The following is a 22118-nucleotide window of genomic DNA, read 5'->3' on the forward strand; positions in this document are numbered from 1 at the left end:
CACATCATGAAATGGTGAATAAAAATTGCATCCTTACATAGTTGGTTCAAAGTTCTTGGAAAAACAGAATGGATTTTAAAAATATGATATGTGTGCCCGCTGGGGGTTGCACCCCAATGACCTTGGATTTTAAAAACGGCATCACTATATAGTCATGCCCATTTGCACTCACACCCACGAGCCAGTGAAAATTGGAGATAGTATTTTCCATATTTTTCTCTCATTATAGCAGGATATTTAGTGCTTTCTCCAAATGAATGACTCAAAACTTAACATATATATTATAACAGGATATTTGTTGCTTTCTCCAAATGAATAACTCAAAACTTAACATATATACGTTAGCGCTGCACAGCAAATTATTGAAATTGAATGTGCAAGTTTAATCAACAAAAAATTCCAATTGAAAATCTCTAAAATACACTGATATGTTTAATTCTGAACATTTAGTTGATTGCCCAAGATAAATGGAATGTAGCTTACTCTTGACGGTGGGATATTTATTTATATCAAGAGGAATACCCCTTCATATCACATGTCAAGGTCAACTAATTATAGAGAGAGTGACAGTATTCTTCATTTCGTAAAGCTAGATATCTCACTGTCAGTAGATGCTCGCTCTTCAATTTCATTCAAAGCTGACCGAAAATCAGCGAAAAATATTTCCTTTACAGTCGAGGGTGTGAAGTCGATTGGCACGTTCCAATCGGCAGAATTATTCATCAAAGTCATACTTACATTCTTCAATGCTACGTCAGAGATGTACTCCATCATAATACCCGCAGTATGATGATGGACAAGTCCTTGACACCCTGGTCTATAATCAACCAAGCCACCTCCATACTCTGTCCATCTTTTCAGATTTATGTTTACATTAGCAAGTTGTATCTCATTTAGAAAACTTCCTGCTGATCCTGCTAAAATGATTCCATTCTCTGAGGTTGCTGTTATGTTAAGAAACCGTACATTCGATATTGAACCAACTACTGTAGATGGATCCCGAGGGCATGCAGTGACGTAGATGGGCTCCGCCCTACCCCACCATGATGGATCATAGTAGCGTGTTGTAATGTTTATGTTGGAAAACGTCACTCCATTGACATCACCTGTTTCAAAAAAATATTGTCAAAAACAAAACAATAAATGAGACTGAAACTCATTTATTGACATCTCGAAAAGGAAAATCTATCCGAGCTCCAAAAACCAATGTTGCACTAATCGTTATCAGGATAATATTGGAAAAAATCATAATAATTGGAAAAAAAATCAGTAATAATAGGGAAAAAAACGTTTGGTACAAAAATATTCATTTTTTTCCAATTTTTTTAATATCTAAACCATCTACAACATAAAATAAATACATTGACACATATATATGATAAAAGAACTAATATATAAGATGTTTAATATCATTTCTAGTGCTAAAATCACACATAACAGTGAATCATGTCCTGAACAGTAAGTCCTAAGTCCCAACTCAACCTCAAAATATCAACAAAAAATATAATAATGTATCTCATATTACGAGTCATAATGCCATATACAATGAAATGAACCAAATAACTAAAGTCTAATACCACTGATTTCCTTTGCCCCTCTAGATGTAGATGTCAGTGGAGTTGGCAAGCCACAGTAGACTATGGAGTCTGCTGTGCTCTAGAAGCTGAAGAACTAGGAGCTACAGGGGTAGACCACGTCCTCTACTTATGACAGGGCTAGCTTGGGTCACCTCCTCCTCCTCAACCAAAAATCGCAATTTTTTCGAAAAAAATTTATCCGATTACTATGCATGATTTTATTGTTTAATTGAAATAATCGCAATTAAACGATATAATCGCGATTATTTCCCGATTAGTGCAACACTGCTAAAAACCCACCCAATCTCAATGTCGAATGATTACTGCATAGTTTGAGGATAGAAAATTCATGACAGAAGTTGTGGAATAAAGAATGTGTAATATCAATGATTTAAATATAGGAGGGATGTCAATGCCTCCATTAAGGGTTTAGAAGCTTTCAGTTAGAATTCAACTCTCAGGTGAAACTACGTGATGTTAGGTTGCACTGTTTCCTTTACTAGCAAGTTAGAAAAAGCAATCGTTTAGATACGTATCCATAATTCATAATGCTATATCAGTTTCGTCTAACAATCTCCAAGATCTCTTGAGATTAACCTGAAGAACAATGGAAATTCTATGAAGATGAGTGAGTATATTATAGGGAAGTTGTTATATATAGAGAGGGGGTCATGGTGAAGCCAGACACTAAATTGGTATAAAAGATTTTTTTGTTTGTGAGATATAGGTTTCTTCTCCCAATAGCCATTTGACTGTTGAAATCCCCACAGATCCAGCTATAAAAAATATTTTCCCTAATGTTCTAATTCCTTATGTGTTCTGCTTAAAATCTAAATACAGAGCATGTTGCTGCATGTAAAATTAAATGAATGAAACTTCAAATGACTTGTATCATGAGTTCCTCCGCTAAAATTTGATATCAAAATTGATCCCTCCCAAACTGGAATTACAATGGTTAGAGTTGTTTATTCGCATCTGGTCAATCTTGACACCTTGAGTCCCACCTTCATTCATAGTTTAGCGTTTAGAAACTCAGAGAACAACACAACAATGAATATATTTTGGTTTCAAATGTTATAATGGTTCTAACCTAAAACATAAAGCATATCACATAAGATTACAATTTGGGATTAATACCTTTAACCTAACCAGATAGCAATTATCTATAACATCAAAGTTGGTCCCAGTGGACATTAACAATCATCATCGTCAAAATCAACGCTAGCAGGACTGCTTGTGCACTATTAACTCACTCTGGTGCAAAAATGTGCAAAAATGACTGGTAAGTTCAGACGAAAGCAAGCAACCAAAAATTTGATTAAATCCAGCTTTAATATTGGAGAAAATATTTTCTTTCTTTCAGGAGCTCATGCTTCTGTTTTGAAAAGGAAATCCTAAGAACCTTAACAGAGACATGACAAAGGTTTTCTGAGAAATAAAAATAATAATAAAAAGACACAGGAAAAGCATGCAATTATTTTGGTTGATCCATTACCTCCGTCACGTATTTGCAACCCAAGACCTCTATGCGAATCAACAATAGTAATGTTGTCAAAGAGTAGACCCTCGAAATTGAATGAGCTTGCACTTCCAAGCTTTATTGCAGAGGATTTAGTTCTTATCCAACAGTCCGTTGCTGTTAAGTTGTACAGAGGCCCCGTAGATGTCTTTGGGCATATTGCATCATCGCCTGTGTTAATATAGCACCTAGTAATAATGGTATTGTTGGAGTCCTCAATATCAATACCATCGTTGTTGGGTGTATTGAAGTCACCATAGATAGAAATGTCATGAATTGAAATGTTATTTGACCGAACAAGGTGCAAACTGCAGTAAAAATAGACAGCTTGTCAGTAAAATGCTTTCATCACTATCAAAATTGTTCCGATGTTTTTTTCACATTCAAGCAGATACTTCTCTAGAATGATGAACTGTGTTAAAATTGACATCATCAACCACCAACTAAGAGGAAGAGAAAATCAGATTCTTTTGAATAGGCAAGCCAAAATGATCTGTCAAAGTGTAATCCTACAAGAAAAAAACAGCCGGTTGCCAAAGGCACCCAACTCTGGGAATTTACAAAGGAATGAAAAATAACCTATGCCAGAAATTTATAAATGCATGGAAAACAACCTATGCCAGGATCTATGTCTTGCCTCCCATTAGGCACACTGCGCAATTATAGGTCAACTGAATGGTGTTCCCTAAACTACGCTCAGAGGTCTCGACTTTGCCCTCTCACATTAAACCCCATAACAGGTATTCACCCAACTGTAAGTGTTACCTCCTATTATATGCCATATGTTTACCCAAATGTACTTATCTTGCAGGATTCCCCCTTCTTCCTTGGAATATATGTATACAGGCCATTTCAACTACCAGCTGCTATTCCATAACAGGTATTCACCCAACTGTATGTGTTACCTACTATTATATGCCATATGTTTACCCAAATGTACTTATCTTGCAGGATTCCCCCCTTCTTCCTTGGAATATATGTATACAGGCCATTTCAACTACCGGCTTCTATTCCATAACAGGTATTCACCCAACTGTATGTGTTATCTCCTATTATATGCCATATGTTTACCCAAATGTACTTATCTTGCAGGATTCCCCCCTTTCTTCCTTGGAATAGAGGCCATTTCAACTACCAGCCATAATAGCAGCTGTTAATAAGACAGACTCAGCCTGACTTGAGCCTCAACTAGACTAGAACCAGAGGCCCCATGGCAAACTCCGCCTTGAAACAGTTTGATGGAACTAATTGATCTCACCCACCGGGCTGTGAGTTTATTAGTTATGACAGAAATGTTCATAATTATTATTACCAAAAATACTAAGCAGATTATTAGTTATACGGTATAAGAGTAGAATGGACTCATGACATATTATACAAAATATTAGAGCAGACACAAAAGACAACAGAATTATGTCCTCAGGTAGAGTAAACAAAGTGGTTGCACCTCTAAAATGCACTCAAAACATACTCTTAACTCATGTTCAGCATGTCATTATGAACAGATAAGCATTAACGAGCCATCTTGACCAAATAGAGTATAACACATTTTAGAAGTGTTTATATAAATGACGAAATTTTCAAATGTCTAGATCCATATTGTTCAAAGAGGTCCCCCGAAAAGTTTAAAAACTTGAAAATGCATAAGAGGGTTCAGCTTTGAATATCTTTTTTTTCTTTTTTTAAATTCATCTTATATTAACATAAAAATATTTACAAAAGAGCATATAAAGGAAGAAGGGTTGTTAGCTTTCAAGGTAACGGAAGAGGTTCTCCCTCCAAAGTCTCAAGATGATAGGCATTGGTACCAGCAATGTCTAGTATCTTGTAAGGGCCAATCCATAGGTTATCCAGCTTTTTATGCATACTTGGCATTTCTCTTCTTTTATCCCATAAGAGGACCATGGTTCCTATCTGAAAGTTCTGGGTCTAGTTTGCTTGTCGAAAGTGCCCTTAATCCTTTCTTGATTCCTACCAAGTTGATCAATGGCCTTGCAACGAGATTCATCCATTTCAATGATTTGGTCAATCCTTGACTGAATAGCATTTTGTTGATCGGGGAAAGCTTTGAGGCATTCTAGGGTAGGTAACTACAATTGGATAGGTAGCTTTGCCTCAGACCCATATACCAATTGAAATGGACTATATCCTGTGGATGCTTTCACCATTGTGTGGTCAGCCCACAAGGCATACTTGATCTTGTTGTCCCAGCATCGTTTGGTTTCACCAACAGTTCTCTTGATTATTTTCGTAAGGTTTTTGTTGCTTGATTTGGCTTGCCCATTTCCCTGAGGGTAATAATTTGAGGAATGAGCCAACATTATCCCATAATTACAACACATGGAAACGAGGACCATAGAGTTGAAAGCTTTTGTATTTTCTATCACAATCTTGGCGGGAACACCAAATCATGTGATAATTTGTTCTTCCAAGAAATCCATAACGACTTGGTCGGTAGCTTTCTTGGTGGGGATTCCCTCCACCCACTTGGTCAAGTAATCAGTGGTTGTGAGTATCCATTTATGACCATTGCTTGAGTTTTCCTTGAATTCTCTTATGAAATCAAGGCCCCATTGTTGAAATGGAGCTTCGATAACTACAGTCTTTAGTGGCATTGTTGGGAGTTGCTATTTCCCTGTGAACAATTGGCATGGTTGGCAAGCTTTAACAAATTTCAAAGTGTCGGCAAAGATGGTAGGCCACTAGTACCCAGCCCCAAGGGTTTTGTGGACGGTAATCCGAGAGGCATAATGTCCACAACAAAACCCAACATGGAACTCTTTTATGAGTTTAACGACTTCAACCTTGTTCACACAATGGAGAATGACCCGATCAAGGCTCATCCAACCCAGGTGGTCTTGGGTTAGGCAATACTTAGCAACCTTCAATCTAAGGGCTCTTATCTTATGCTCTACCAAATCAGGAGGGGTAGACAAGCTCCTAAGGTAGTATATGATATCAGAGTAACACCCATCTTCTTTTAATTCTATAGCAGTTGTCCAAACTTCTTCTTCCTCTCCTATTTGGATAGCTTGATTGTTTCCTTCAATCAACATTTTTCCGGGCCTTGCCCCCTAATGATCTTCTTGGGTCGAATTTCTAGGTCATACTTCTGTATTTTGGTGACCCATTTGCCTCTTGATCCTAGACAATCACTCTAGGATAGCACATGTTTGACTGCAAGATATGGGACATGGGTGTGAATTTTGTTGTATCTTGCATAGGCCCGAAATATTTTAATGATTTAACGAGAGCATAAGCATGCTTTTGGTAAGAGTATATATTGTCTCAGCATCTCGTAGGGGTTTGCTCATTAATGCCACCGGCCTCTCATTTCCCTCATCATCTTTCTACATTAGAATCCTTGCAATTGTATCATCAGATGCAAATGAGTAAATGATGAAATCCTTAGGATAGTCAGGACTAATCAAGATCGGGGTTGAGGCTATTATATTTGATTTCTTCAAAAGACTTGTCATTGGCTTTGTCCCACTCATATGGAGTATCCTTTTTTACCAAATCAATCATGCATTTGACAATCTCCATGAAATTTGGGACAAACCGTCTTACAAAGTTAATCTAACCGAAGAATGATATTAAAGCCTTCTTATCCTTTGTGGGAGGGATCCCTTTAATAGTCTCTATTATTTTTGGGTCAATGATAATTCCATTTTTGGAAACAATGTGGCCAAGTAAATTTCCTTGGTCTACCCCAAATATAGACTTCTTAGGATTCAATGATATATTGTATTGTTGCATTTTCAAATACCTTCCCAAGGTGTTTGCAATGGTCATGCCTTTCTTTAGATGCGACAGTCAAATCATCTAGGTATATCTCCATTATTTTCCTTATGAGGTCCCTAAAGGCCAAATCCATGGCCCTTTGGAAGGTAGACCCAGCATTTAACAACCCAAATGACATTCTTAGGTATTTATAGGATCCCCAAGGGGTGGTGAAGGCAACCTTGATTTGGTCTTCTTCCTTCACCACCACCTGATTATAACCAGAAAACTCATCAAGGAAGGACATCATTTTAGATATGGTTATTCGTTGTAAGACGTTTTCCATGTTGGGTAAGGGATAATTGTCCTTGAGGCTTACCTGGGTTAGATCCATACAGTCTACACACATCCTAATGTTCCCTATCTTCTTTCAAGTAACCATAGGATTAGAGACCCATGAAGAATGCCTAACAAGGGAAATTATACCAACATCCACCATCATTTGAAGCTCGTCCTTAACTAAAGTTCTAGCTTAGGGTTCATTTTTCTTTACAGGTTTAGCTCCTTCCTAAAGAGGAATGGTATGTTGTATGACATTGAGGCTACATGCCTTAGATCTTGATAAGACCAGGCAAAAACATCTTTGAATTCTCTCAGCAATCTTTCAAGCTCATCCCTTTCTACTTTGGACAATCCCTTTTCTATCTTAATTGTTTGAGGGGAAGAAAGTGAGCCTAAGTTGAATTCTACAACATCAAAGAACTTATGGGCTCCTTCCCTGGCTTTAATTCTATCATCTCTATCGAATTGTCTTTCCCTGACAATTTTCTTTCAAATTTCGGGCTCATCGACATTGGATGTCTTGTTTTGAAGGAAGCATACTATTTATTTGTCGTCATCAAAGACCGACTAGTGATCAATGTTATTGGGCACAACGGGTCTATATATGTCTTTTGTTGGGAATCACGATTGTCATTAAACCAAAACCAGCAAGTGTTAGTCAACGATCACATTGTCGAAGATAAGGATCCATGAGAGGCGGTTAGTCCATGTCCCGAAACACACGGGGAACATTGGTTTATCCACTGTCCAATAATCTCCCCCCCAATGCGAGTCGGGTGTGTATCAAACTCATGACCTATGCTCTGATACCACTTGTTGGGAATCACAATTGTCATTAAATCAAAAACCATAGGTGTTAGTCAAAAATCACATCGTCATAGATGAGGATGCACAACAGGCGGTTAGTCCATGTCGCAAAACACATGGGGAGCACTGGTTTATCCTATAACACATTTTCCTATCTTAGCAATGTCATCATCAAGGATTGGGAATTTGAGGTTGCGACAACAAGGGCATCAGCGAGGCTATTCTTCTCTCTAGGGACCGCCTCTATAGAGAATTTCTCAAATCCCTTTATGATATCTACTACTCGCTCTTTGTATTGCTTTAGTATTTCATTTTTGGTGCTAAAAAAATCCCTTGATTTGAGAGACAATTGAGTCAGAATCCCCTATGATTCTTAAATGTCGAACTTGCTTGCACAAGGCAATATCCAAACCTAATATTAAGGCTTCGTACTCGGCAACATTATTAGTACAATCGAACTCCATCCTAAGAGAGAACAATGTATATGGCCTTGAAGGGGATACCAGTGTTATGCCTACCCCAGATTCAGCTTTTGAGCATGCCCCATCAAAATACATTGTCCACATTCTCTCGAGTTCAGGTTCAAGATCAGGGCCCTTTTGGCATATCCTCCACTCCCCAAATTCATAGTCTTGTTCTAGTATATCCTCCTTGGTTACGAAACAAGGCACGATCAAAGGTCGGGTGGATGGTTGTCTATATATGATGGCATAAGACCTTTCTCCCATGGGAATTTTTATGTAGGACATATCCATGTGGATAGTGCCCCCAAGATCAAATGCAAATTGTCTAGAGAGGAGCATCCCCCAATTGTCAGGGATATTAATCACCACAATATCCATGGTGATTTCCATTTTAGGATATCCTTCCAAGGTAACCTTTTGTTTTTCTACAATACCACATACCTCTATTTCCTTGGAATCAATTCCACAGATGTTCCTATACTTCCTAGAGATATGCAACCCTAACCTTTCCATTATCTTGAAAGGCATTACGTTTGTTGTTGACCCTGGGTCCAACATGCAATCACGAAGGGGGCAATCACCAAATTGAAGGGTAATATAGAACAAGGGGTGCCCAGATTCGTATTTCCTAGTGTAAAGGACAATAGAGGGTCTTCGTCAACCTCACTTTGGATCACTTGGGGAGGGGGCCCTGTTCTCCCTTAATCTTATTGGCTTGGGAAATGAGGATGTTGTAGTTGTGTGCTACAATGGGCACTACCTGCTCAATTTTCCTTTGGAGTTCCTCAATAGAGCCAATATGATCATCCATTGTTTTGTTTGTTGGTTCACATTCCAAGGTCGCTAACTTTAAGGGCCACATCTTGTGCATGAAGGGTCATTGCGGGGTTTTTGTTTCTAGTCAAGTACGATATCTCTCCAACAAAAGATCGCACATAGGTTGCTATGGTCAATTCATCAGGTGGTTTCAATTTCTTAGGGATCATGCTTACAAGGGTGTTAAATCTTTGGTTGAACTCCCTCACTAGTTCATTCTTATCCCTTTTTATAAGGAGGAAATCTTTGTATAGGTCAACGATGCTTCTTTCCTCCACGCATCTAGAGAGGAAAAAAATGACAAAATCCTTCCAAGAGGATATGTATCCTTCTAAGAGTTTCATGAACCGGTCTTGAGTATAATCTCTTAGTGAAAGCGAAACAAGGTCATGACAACATCTTCTTCAATATGCTTGAAGGAGCGGGACTACTGAAACAAATGAATATGCGCTTTAGGATCCTCATCCATTCTACCATAAAAGCATGGTATCATCATATTCAGGCGGCAAAGGATGAGGGGCTCCTAGGATGTTTTCAAAGTTTAATGGATGAAGGACATATTGCATCCATGGAGGAATCCTCCTTCTCATGTTTACTCTGTCAAAGAAAGGAGTACTAAGAGACCCTTCATCCCTTCGATGATATGTCAAGAAGGTTTGGGTAGCCACCTCCATGGTCAAATTATATAGGAGTCGCCAGAAGAGGATCTATTTTTTCGTTGGGAAGTTCACCTCTTTAAATAAGCTAGATGCTTTGACCTACGAGAAGGTAGACTTGCTTCCTCCCTAGCAACAACACCAAAAATGTTGCCGCAAAATTTAACAAGCCTTGGATAGGGGAACCCTACAAGACTAACACTAAACCAAGTGACAACAATGGGGTGATGGCCCACTGTCACCACGCCAAAACCCCCTACTCTTTGCAGATTTTCACTGATGGGAGAAGTCACAGTATGTGAAAAGGTCACCTTAATAGATATTCTAGGGTTAGGGTACAAGGTGACTCAGTGAGACTCTCTACAAGAAAGGCACAATTTAGGATTATGGTTCCTACTAGAGGCAATTCGCTTTCTTTATAGAGGCTTAGGGTTAAGAGCACAAGGCCTAGGGCTTGATGGATTGGTTGAGTGTTGGGATGGCCAAAGGCCAAGGAAAGGAGAAAGGGTTTCCAACAATGTATATCAGCATGATCAAGGCACTTGAAACCCTCAAACAAGCCCCCAAGTTGAAGCAAAACCAGACTAGGGTTTTACCTTGGGGCAAACAACTAGGGTAAAGAAATTTATGGACAAGATTAAAGTGGATGCCCACCAAAAGAAGAGATTTTGTGGTAAATAAACTCCTCTCAATGTTTAGGCTCTCCAATCCCACAAATGTACCTTGCCTAGGGATTTGCACCAAGCCCTAGATAGCAAGCTTGGCCTTAAAGGGGCTAAATTTAGAGAAGAAAATTTTTTGGATAAAATTCAAGTTTGATCACCAAAAAAATGGACCAGTCCCTTGTTCCTTGCGAGTATAGAGTGTATGATTTGATGGGCCAATCAAAAAGTTTCTAAGGAGGTCAAATTCTTGATGCCCAAGCAGCAAAAATTCAAGCATTTACCAATGCAAAGAGATAATGGAACTTTCACAGGAGAGCTACTTAAAGTTCACCACTAGGACATTCATTCACATGTTATGTATGAGTAATGCATGCAATAGATCATCTAGATAGCATTCAATAAATTTTCAACAAATTAGGGCACAATAGCAAAACCTAGATTCAACATTATTCCATACATTAGACATGTAAAAAGATAAATATTCAACAATAGGTACACTTACAAGATAACATGCAAAATATTCCATCCATTGATCCAAAGAATAGCTCCAAAGACAACGATTTAGCTCCAAATGTCAAAATGCATTCATAGATTCCAAATTCTCCACAAGAAAAGAAGTTGAATTGCTCAAGAAGGCTGAAATTCCAAGTGATGTGATGATGATTTGATACAATGAATGATTCCTCTACTTATATGAGGAATTCGAATTCCAATTTTAGCCTATTGTTGCTAAAAATCATAAAATAATGTGCTACTAACAAGCTAGGTCACAAGCCGACCTAGTAGCCAATGAATAAACATAACTCTAGCCCACACATGTGAGTCATAGGTGAGAGAAAGGATGACATCATGCATGTATGAGCCCTTCTAGGGCTAGCATTGAGGCTTCCTAGTGCCAAGGTGTGAGTAGAAGCCTTCTAAAATCACCTCCTAAGGGTTGGCCCTTAGGTTTTTGTCAATGCTCCTCTGTGGACCCCAATTTTCATCTTGGGGCACAAAAGTGGTCTCATGGGTCTCCAGGTGGTCAAAATGCTTGTCTTTGCTCCAACATTGAGGGATCTCAAGGTGGTGCTAGCCCTCCCATGTCTCAAGGTGTGAGACCATCCTCCTCTGGGCCCTGGATCAACTGCCAACCCCTCATGAAGTGCTAAATCGGCTAGGGCATGTTGGGTCCAGGTGCATCATCCCATAAAAGTCATCAATGTAGGGAAAAGTGTTGGAACGTTGTGGGTGTTGGAGGTGCCCAAAGATATGTATGATGCTCTACTGTTGCTTGGAGTCCCATGGCTCTCAACGCTCCACCTATGGGTGTCAATATGCTCCTCTAAATGACTTGGGCCCCAGTTAAGTTTCCCAAGCCATAGTTGAGAAACCACCTGACAATTATACACAATATCCAGTGCCAGCAACTACATCATTATGTACGTTTAACCATTTTGCATCGAAGTGAACTAAGCTTGAAAGTAATAGGTAATTTGACACTTCAAATAAGGTTTCCTTTCCAAAACTAAGGATTTGAACTCGCAATGGTGTTACCTCCCTAGGTAGAAGTGGCTAATATACCACCCTATTAAGTGTTTCAAGCCCCCAAGGGGAAGTGACATGTCCTTGGTCCACCCTTTAATTGATAGGTGTCATGTGAATAGTATTGAACAGAGGGGAGAAGACTTCACGGCCAACTGCCATGGTCAAAGGAACGAGCTATGATGGGCTCCTCATCTTGAGTGTACAGATGTGGAGAGGGAGCAATTGTGGATGTATGAGTTACCAACTCGGCCTTTGTTTTTCCACCCCTCTTGTGTATCTTTTATTTTTTCTTGATTTTTCTTGGTATTACTTCTCATAGCTAAAAGAGTTAGAGGGTGTTTTGTATGATGTCTAGCAATTATTACCCCTTTAATGGTAAGGCAACACATTGCCCACCATGGATTGGGACATGCAAGGGTTCCTTCTCATAATATGAAGAGCAACATATGTTCATGAACCTAGTGATGGCCATAATGAGTGAGGTAGAGCTCATGTTACACTTTTACCCACATGCTAATGTGTATGTCTCGTCCATTTTTTACATTTTGACCTTCTTTTGTTTTTGCTTGTGGCCATCATATGCTCTTTCTTTTTTATTTTAGCTTCATCAACCTCCTAGGGAAAATTTTTGGGCCCTACCCAAGTATGAGGATATATGGCACCAAATCCCAAAGAATCAATAGTCAGCTAACCCGAAGAAGGGAGGCGAAATACAGAGCTTGTAATGTAAGATGGAAAGTGGTAAGTATGGAATAGGGAGAAATGGGACTACGCTATCTCAATCAGGGTTTCCCATGTAGTGCCCCTCTCATACCCATTGGGCCATTAGGGGATTTCCCACTCGACTAGGATGAAAGAATAACCCCTCATTTAAGGTGAGGGAATGAGATCATAGTCAAAAGCCCTCTTCCTTCCAGGTTACCCCATAATCTATTTCAAATGCCCAAAATACAAACAAGCATAACCACCCGATTGCATGATGAATAAAGTACCTTTTGATCAAAAGCCCACCTTCCAACATGTGCTCTTTCCAAATGGGTGAGAAAACATATAACTAATGCAGGGGGCAGAGATATGAATTGGCACATCATCATCGACTACTAGTGGTTGTCAAGAGCTTGCGGCTGGAAGAGATAATGGGAGAAGGATTTCTCCTATGGGGTCAACCACTTTTGGTGGGTAACATGACTCAAAATTATGCCCAATGTAAGTACAGGGAGTGGGAGAATAAAAGTGTCGCCTATTGTCAAAAGTATGAAAGACAACAAAAACAGAAAACTTGGCTCCATAAATAAAAAATGTGTTACTAATACCAAAAGTCAAGCCATGTGGCTTGAAATTATAAAGTGCATGCAACAAATTTGTCCAAGTGAAAAAAAAGAAGGATGAAAGTGATTTTGTTATGCATGATGAAGATGGGTGATATTAATAATGATGCACTGGCATTTTGACTACCTAAAAGTTACCTAGAAAGTGAAGCCTTTAGATAGTGGGGACATTAGGATGTTAGGATGTAATGCTTAAGATGGATCACTTCTTAGGTGACTTAGTGTCCCTAGTACTAGGCCTTCTACCTTGAATGTGAGGAAGATGGAAATCTCATAAAGCAACCTTGATAGTTACCTATGTGCTTGTTGCGTTCAATGTATTATGTGAGGATATGTGGAAGTAATGGCAACTTGAGGGCTACTTCCAAATGTATCCAAGAAGAATAGAAGCAACAAATAGTTCATGTTGGTAGTAGATAGTTCATGTTGGTAGCAAATGGTTCAACTATTATGTTTCTTCTTCTTTATAATAAATGTTGTAGTTTTGTATTAAGAGGGGGTTTGATCTTATTTTCATGTTAAGGGAGACTATGAGAATAGTAACATGAAAATAAACTTAATATAGTAAGGGTTACAATTGATGACTAGGTGATCCAACCTTTCCATAGCAAGTCATGTTAGTGTATTTAATAAAGGTTATAGTGAACTTTAATATTAGTAATTAGTCATGTTTCACTGAGGTATATAGATAAAATCAAGGCATTGTATATGACACTTGGATTAATAAAGATACATCATTCTCAAATCTCCTCGTCTCTTGCATGTGTTGGGAGTTCGTGGGAGCTCCTAGGGCGAGCACCAGAGAGCGCAAACAGCCAAGACATGTATAAGGCGTTGGTGACAAAGGCCATTGACAGAGAGCCTTCCGGTTATCAGGAGGCTGCACAGCGTCAGGTGTGGCAAGATGGAATGGTGGAGGAGTATAACTCCATCATGCTTAATGATGTATGGGAGGTTGTGCCTAGACCAGTGGACAGAGAAATAGTTGGCTCTCGTTGGATATACAAAATCAAATATGTTGCAGATGGTAGTGTGGATAAGTATAAGGCTAGGTTCGTGGCCAAGAGTTTTGCTCAGAAGGAGAGCATAAATTATGAGGAGACATTCACTCCAATGGCCAAATACACTTTTATCAGGACCATTATTTCTCTAGCAGTGCAGATGGGATGGCAGATTCACCAGATGGAAGTCAAGACAGCTTCTCTGAATAGAGTAATAGATGAGGAGTTGTACATCAAATAGTCAGAAGGATTCAAGACGCATGAGGGATACTCATGTTTGCAAGTTGAAGAGGACGCTATACAAGTTCAAGCAAGCTCCTAGAGCATGGTATGGTTAGATCGACAGTTACTTGTAGAAAATGGACTTCGTGAAGAGTGAGGAAGATTCTAATCTCTACTATTTGATGGTAGGAGGTGAGCCGCTCATTCTCGTACTATATGTGGATGATTTATTTCTGACAGGGTCTTTGGGCTCATAGAGGACTGCAAAAGGGACTTAGCAGTAGAGTTCAAGATGAAGGACTTGGGATTGATGCATCATTTCCTAGGACTGGAGGTATGGCAAACATATGGGGAGATCTTCCCTGGGCAAGGGAGATATATTATGGAGAACTTGAAGAGATTCAAGATACAGGACTATAGACCCATGCCTACGCCTATGATTACCAACTAGAGGAAGATAGATGCATCAGAAAGCACATCAATGGACCCAACCTTGTATAGGCATCTCATCAAATCTCTCATGCATCTGGTCTACACAAGGCCATACATTTGTTTTGCGGTCAACACTCTCTGTCAGTTCATGGTAGAACCTAAGAGAGTACATTGGACAACAGTGAGACATGCACTGAGATATCTACGAGGTATAGTCAAGTATGGTTTAAGATTTAGTCGAGGTGATGGTGTCAGATTGATGGGATACACAGATGCAAACTAGGCAGGTAGTGTTGTGGCTCGGAAAAGCGCTTTAGGGTGTTACTTCAGTATTGGATCAAGGGTTGTCTCTTGGTGCAGCAGGAAGCAGAAGTCTGTGGCACTGATTTCTAAAGAGGAAAAATGCATGGCAGCAAGCATGGCCACATGTGAAGTTATTTGGCTTCGGAAGCTGTTGTGGCACTATTTGGTCAGAGGATGGATTCGACCAATATCTACTATGATAACCAGAGTTGCATTAAGCTCTCCGAGAATCAAGTGTTTCATGATAGGTCAAAACACATCGACATCAGATACCACTTCATCAAAGACTATGTACAGCGTGGATTAATTCGGCTACATTATGTTTCCACATATTAGCAGGTTGTAGATATTCTGACAAAGGCTTTGGGTAAGGAAAAGTTTGTCTACTTCTAGGATAGGTTGGGAGTAGTGGAGAACACCTTCTTCGCTAAGAGGGAGTGTTAGTTTTTGGTAGCTCGGACAGGTGTTCTAGTCTCTATTGGTATCTAAGAGGCTAAGGAACATAGAAGGATAATTATCTCCAAGACCCAGAAAAAGTTTCTACAGAAAATGTCTTAATTAGATTAATTAGCCAGTTTTTAATTATTTTTTTTAAGTCTAACTTAGGAAAAATGGTTAATTAAATCAGATTAATTGAAACAAATTGATTTTTCTCTAGTGACTTCTAGAAAAATCATGAGAAGGGGTGAAGATGATCGTAGCCATCGATTAGCATTCGATTGTGGTCGTTGGTTGCTTAATGAGAGATTATAAGAGCAAATCGATGGGGCTTTTGGAGACACACAATGAAGTTCGAATTACCTAGTTGCAGTGAGAGCAAGGGTGCAGTTTGAGCAAGAGAGACACCAGCAGAAGGGTTTCAATAGAGAAGATTGAAGAGAAAATTGTTGGAGAAATTTTTTCAGTTGATTTCTAGTTTACAGTGAGAGGAAGGAGGTCGAATTCATCAACAAAAGAAAAGTAGAATCCAGTAGTGCGAGGAGCCAGTTTGCCGATGTGTGTGACAGAGGGGTTCAATTTAGTTTCCAGTGGTCAGATCATTTTCCTAGAAGGAGTGTGAGTTGGTCAGATGAATTGCTGGAGGCAGATTGGCTTGCAGAATCATTTTCCCGGAGGCAGTGCGAGTTACTGGAGCAACCAGTGTGAATTGTTGGGTAGGAGTGTGAATAGCATAGAGAGACCGAGATTTTCTACAAAGGGAATCTTTGTGGCTTTTAGGTCGATTTGGCCAAGACAAGATAATTTGCTAGAGATCTACCAGTAAGAGGCAAGAAGATTGTAATCCTCAATTTCTTGTTGAAGATTAATAATAAAACCCTCATCTGCAGAACTGGATTTCCCCACTGGGATTTTTCCAGGGGCTATTGTCCAAAAATATCAGTGTCAAAACTTCGTGTGTGTGCATTATTTTCTCAGTTCCTGTTATTAATTGTGAAAATTGCAATAGTGATTTTATTCGTTATTTGTCGTAATTAATTTCTGAAGACAAATAGTCTACAATAGATAGAAGAATAATTTCCAGTTGCTGCAATTAAGGAAATTTCACAGTATTTACATGTATTTTCTTATTTAATCATCACATACTAACCATTTTAAAATCTACACATCATTGATAACACTTCCTTACTTTTTAAAATGGTCAATTTAATGGGTGAATTAAAAATTTACCTGCATATGTGTGTGTGTGTGTGTGCACAATTTCAAACAAGATTGTAGAACATCACACTATGTGGCACCCACAATACTAAGACCTCAAGATGAGACTCCTAGAAAAGCACAGAATGCTCCCATAGTTCTAAGATGCCAAGATAAACATAGACTCACCCATAGTGAATCTTTGAATTGTTAGAAAAAGCTCATCTCCATCTCCACTTATATGCAATCTTGCACTCTACACACTTAAACCTAAATCCCAAACACTCAAGCCTGAAGATTCAAGGTTAAGACATGTGCCAATGGTATGCTATATAAAACACTACCCTATAAGAATAGAGTGATCAAATTGAACGGTTTTGTAATTGTCAAGTAGAAATAATAGAATTGACTTTTCTTGGTTGTATGGGTAAAATAGCTATTTTATGTTTGATTTTGAGAGTTTTTATGTAGCTTTTTAAGTGTTAGTACATTGGTGATGGAAAGAGCTAACCAGCGATATATTGGGTATTTAATGCCCTCAAAGCAGCACGCGACTTAACGCGATAACACGGGAGCGGGCAAATTCGGCATTAAATAATATTTTCCCGCTCCCGTGTTATCGGGCTAAGTTGCGGGCTGCTCTGAGGGCATTAAATACCCAATATATGGCTGGTTAGCTCCAGCCCATTGGTGATAGATCTAGATTTTTATAAAATGATCTATTGATTAGTTTTGATTAGAAAACAAATATATTTCGTAGCTGGATATGGAATCTCAAATGTGTGGTTATCAAGGCTATGATGTGTTCAATGCATTCACACTTTAATATGAATGCAAATGGGTTTGGGCCTTTCAAGCATTAGGTTGTTAGGGTGCCACTGGGAGAGCTCCATCTTCCTTATTTTGCAAGATTACAATTTTTTTTCAAAAAGCATGACCTATATATTATTATTTGTTGAAATGTTAGAATTCTCCCAAATTCCTATTTAAAAATGGGTTCAAACTTGTTTTATTATTTATAAGGTCCTCCTTCACTCCAAATCATCGCCTTGGAAATTGAGATCGATATAATAAATGGGTTTGACCAAGATACTTGAGAACTATTCAAAAATAGTTGAACATAATTTCTAAAATCTTTGAAATTACATAAATAGTGATTGTATATAATTGTACCAAATCATTGGTTAGTTTGGCTGTAATGTTTTATTTTCTGTAGGAACATAAAACATGTATATTTATGATGTTACTTGGTTGAACCATATTCTATAGTTGAGTTAGAAATAAAAAATTTCCTGAACATCACACAAAATTTATATTAACAAAAATGGCTTTGATATTTATAACCAGCATAGACTCATTTAAGCACGGATCTAACATGAGCTGAGAGGAATCAAATTTCTTCAAGAGTGCAAAAAATAATGTGTAATTTTTCATTGTTTAAATTGTATTTTCGAATGCTATAGAGATTATATAACTTAAATTTGTAGGTTTATAAAAACTTTGTTGAATTTCGACAAAAATTTATATACCTTAAAAAAGATTAAACTGTAAAATACTGAAACCACTTCAAATATTTTAACAATAAAACTTATTTTTTTCACTAACTTATTTAAATCACTTGTTCAAATATTTTTGAAAAGAATAAGGTTTAAACATCTACTCACATGTTTTTTTGACTTCTAATTACTTTAGATAAAATTATATTAGATCATATGGATAACTAATTAAACATGTATAGTATTATTTTTTTCTTTCTATTTTAACATAAGCAGCATTTATTTTCCATTAATAGCATATTTTATTTTTATTTTGAGAGAAACAAAGCCGTCATAAAAGAGTAGGTTTTAAAAGAAAAGCCATCATAAAAAAATCATTTAATGGATAGAAGTGCCAGTCAAATTTTATGCCCTGACCTTAGGAAACCTTGGTGAAATTGATACTCTCTGTGGCTTGTACAGAGGGAAATTCATGCAGCTTAAAATGTGGTAATAAGATGGAACATGAGGGAAGATAGAAGTGGCTGTCAGATGTTAAGTTGCTCAATAGCATTCACACCTATCTATGATAATGTTACCATGTCAAGCTGTAAATGAGAAAAATGCATACCACCATTGGAAGAGAATTGGAAGAAAACATACCACCAATACGCAGGGTCCGTGAGATGAATATGAGAAACGTGCACATTCGTGCAATCAAGATAGCCAATCAGACGGGGGCGGCATTCGTCGCCGAGGCAATCTCCGGTGGCGTTCCAGCTGATCATAACATTCTTCCTGGTATCGAATCGCTTGACGAACTTGGAGGACTGCCCGTCAATAATTCCCCCTCCGCTGATCCCAACATTTGACGCATTCTCCGCCAAGATGACGTACCATCGCCTGTACTCCGAGGGGTAATCCCCCTGGAATGAGCTGCCCACTATTGTGGCGCCCTCTTCCACCTGCAGAATCACTCCCGTCTTCACAAAAATTGTGCCCGTCAGATACCTCCCCGGTGGAAATCGAACACGGCCGCCCCCACTCCACCAACAATCGTCAATCGCAGCCTGAATTGCCTCCGTATCCAGACTTTCCCCTTTCCCGCTCGCACCATACCTCACTACGTCGCTGCACCACATGTTGCCCCCTGCGGTGCCAACGCATACCAATATAAGCATAATGACTGAGTACAAATTCTTCTCCATTTGACTGGAATTGGAATCTGGCTCTCTGTCTGCTAATGTCTGCTCATGCGAGCCAAGTTTAAATCTTACGCCATGCCTGCCTATTTTGTTTCTTCAACTTTGACCTGGATCTCTCTTTTGATGGACGAAACAAATGGAGCAGTTTAATCATTAGAAGTTTTTGTTTTTATTAACCTAACTCATTCACTGTTCATGGATGCTTATCACCAGTTTTAACTTATTAATCTTTTTACTGGATTGAAAAATGCCATATGTCCATAATAGAATGCTTATCGCTAAAATTGGAAGTGTGCCAGACTCAATCCAACCTGATGATACCTTTGAAAAGTTTAATTCCCAAAATGATCACTAAAATTGGAATTGTGCCATTGTGCCAGACTCAATCCAACCTGATACCTTTGAAAAGTTTAATTCCCAAAATGACCCAGGCAAATGAACTGCTCTAAAATCTAACAGTTAGAATGCATTTCGGCTGGCGTACGCAAAAGGTAAATGATTTGTAACTTTGCCGACTGCCGTCTGATCGACGATTCCGATAACTTCCGCTCATCCATATTCTGGTGGCTTCGTTCTTCCAAACGGCGTCAGGCCAACGGCCGTCTCCACATCCGTCCAGCCATCAGATTGAGATGGATTTCGAGATAGATGTTGGTACATCCAACCTTTTGAATGCTATCAGATTGAGATGGATTTCGAGATGGATGTTGGTACATCCAACCTTTTTAATGGTGGCACTGGAATCCATTTTAAATTTTAGTTTTTCTAAAGAGTACAAGCATTTAGGGGAGGGCAAAAAATTTTATTGTTCAATTAAAAATTAATTGGTATCAATTACAGTTTGAAATAGGTCAGTGGAAAAGGTCTAAAGAAGTTTGGAAGAAAGGGTGTGTATTTTTTGCACTTTGGGGCAATGGAAGCCGAAAAAACATATTTCATTTTGGAATGTGATGCTCTCAGACATTAGAGACAGCGACAACAATATGTTAACATAGGTTTCTTGGCACTGTCTTTTCAGTGAGGGAATTGTTAGAAGGTTGGGTTAACTCATCATTAATTTGAATAATAAAAAGATTGAATTGCAAAATGCAAAAAATAAGAAAGTTAGTGGTCCCATAGACTATTTCTAATATCGTGATGATTCTTCCTGACCATTTCCCTGTGTATGTAGGAGTCGTCTACCGAGGTGGAGGAATTGCCCGGACAGCGAAAAGTGGTCAGAATCTGGGCAAAAAATTTCAAAAAATCATGTAGAGGCAATGTTTGAATCGTGTTTTTGATGGTGGAAATGGATTCAGCACCATCAAAAACGTCTAGGACACTTAAAATTTTGAAGTTTAACAACTATAACTTGGATTTACAAAAATCCTTGCCAGATTTTCTCTAAATATAACCGGAATTTCCATAACTTTCCAGGCAACTCCTCCGCCTCGTTAGACTACGATGTGTATAACAATGAGAGGAATCCCCTGTTATCTTTTTGACATAAAGCCAATAACCTAAGGGAGCTAAAAGCTTTGGCATTATCTGATTGAATTCCTGTATTGCGTGAACTTTGCTGAAACTTTCAAAGGGCCATTCCACAAGTTTCAGAACCCAACCAGTTGGACATGAATTTTGCAAACAGCGCTTGTTCGCTGGAGATGGACATTGGATATTTGTATTCATCTGAAATCGTTGATTTGTCATAAGTTGTTGTTCCTTCTCTAGCAAAGGTAATGGTAAAGTTGTTTGGGGAAGTTGTAGTATACCTAGGGGGGATAGTATGGGGTACAGAGGGAAGTACCCAAGGGAATAATGTAATAATGGGATGGGCCATAGTAATAAATAAAGTGGTTAACCTGTATCATGTAAGAGACCACAAGGAGTTAGCGATAATGCAATAAGCCTATTGTATTAGATAAATGCTATTGAGGGAACCATGGTAATGACCCATGGTCTTGTATGTATGAGGCTTATATAGAGGCTAGAGACTCCCCATTGAGAGATGTGAAGGAATATTGTATGGACAAGCATATGGCTCGTGGAGTGTTCTCCTTCCTTAAGGAGTTAATGTATGGTGTTGCCCTACCTTAAGGGTTTGATCAATAAAGAAGCATTTCTATCTATTTATATCTTGTTATTTCTGGGTTTATTTCATTATCATATATTTTCAGATCAGATCTATAACAAGTGGTTACATAAATCTTATTATTCGTGTTCTTCTTATGTTTTGAGGACGAAACATGTTTAAGGGGAGTGAAATGTAGTATACCTAGGGGGGATAGTATGGGGTACAGAGGGAAGTACCCAAGGGAATAATGTAATAATGGGATGAGCCATAGTAATAAATAAAGTGGTTAACCGGTATCATGTAAGGGACCACAAGTAGTTAGCAATAATGTAATAAGCCCATTGTATTAGATAGATGGTATTGAGGGA

At 38.6% G+C, this 22118-nt stretch overlaps 1 protein-coding gene across 1 annotated transcript; it reads right to left on the reverse strand.

The window, feature by feature from the left end:
- Nucleotides 1–375: 375 nt before the first annotated feature.
- On the reverse strand, nucleotides 376–20260 carry LOC149153221 (Pectin lyase-like superfamily protein). Its single transcript, XM_089439990.1, has 3 exons — nucleotides 19156–20260; nucleotides 3073–3404; nucleotides 376–1106 (listed from the first exon to the last, which is right to left on the reverse strand). Exons 1-3 carry the CDS (start codon nucleotides 19698–19700, stop codon nucleotides 577–579), a joined length of 1407 nt encoding a protein of 468 aa, XP_089296116.1. The 5' UTR covers nucleotides 19701–20260; the 3' UTR covers nucleotides 376–576.
- Nucleotides 20261–22118: the final 1858 nt, after the last annotated feature.

This window comes from Pinus tabuliformis, chromosome 9, assembly GCF_031772625.1.
Source record: "Pinus tabuliformis cultivar Carrire ecotype Pingquan chromosome 9, CPIR1, whole genome shotgun sequence".
NCBI lineage: Eukaryota > Viridiplantae > Streptophyta > Pinopsida > Pinales > Pinaceae > Pinus > Pinus tabuliformis.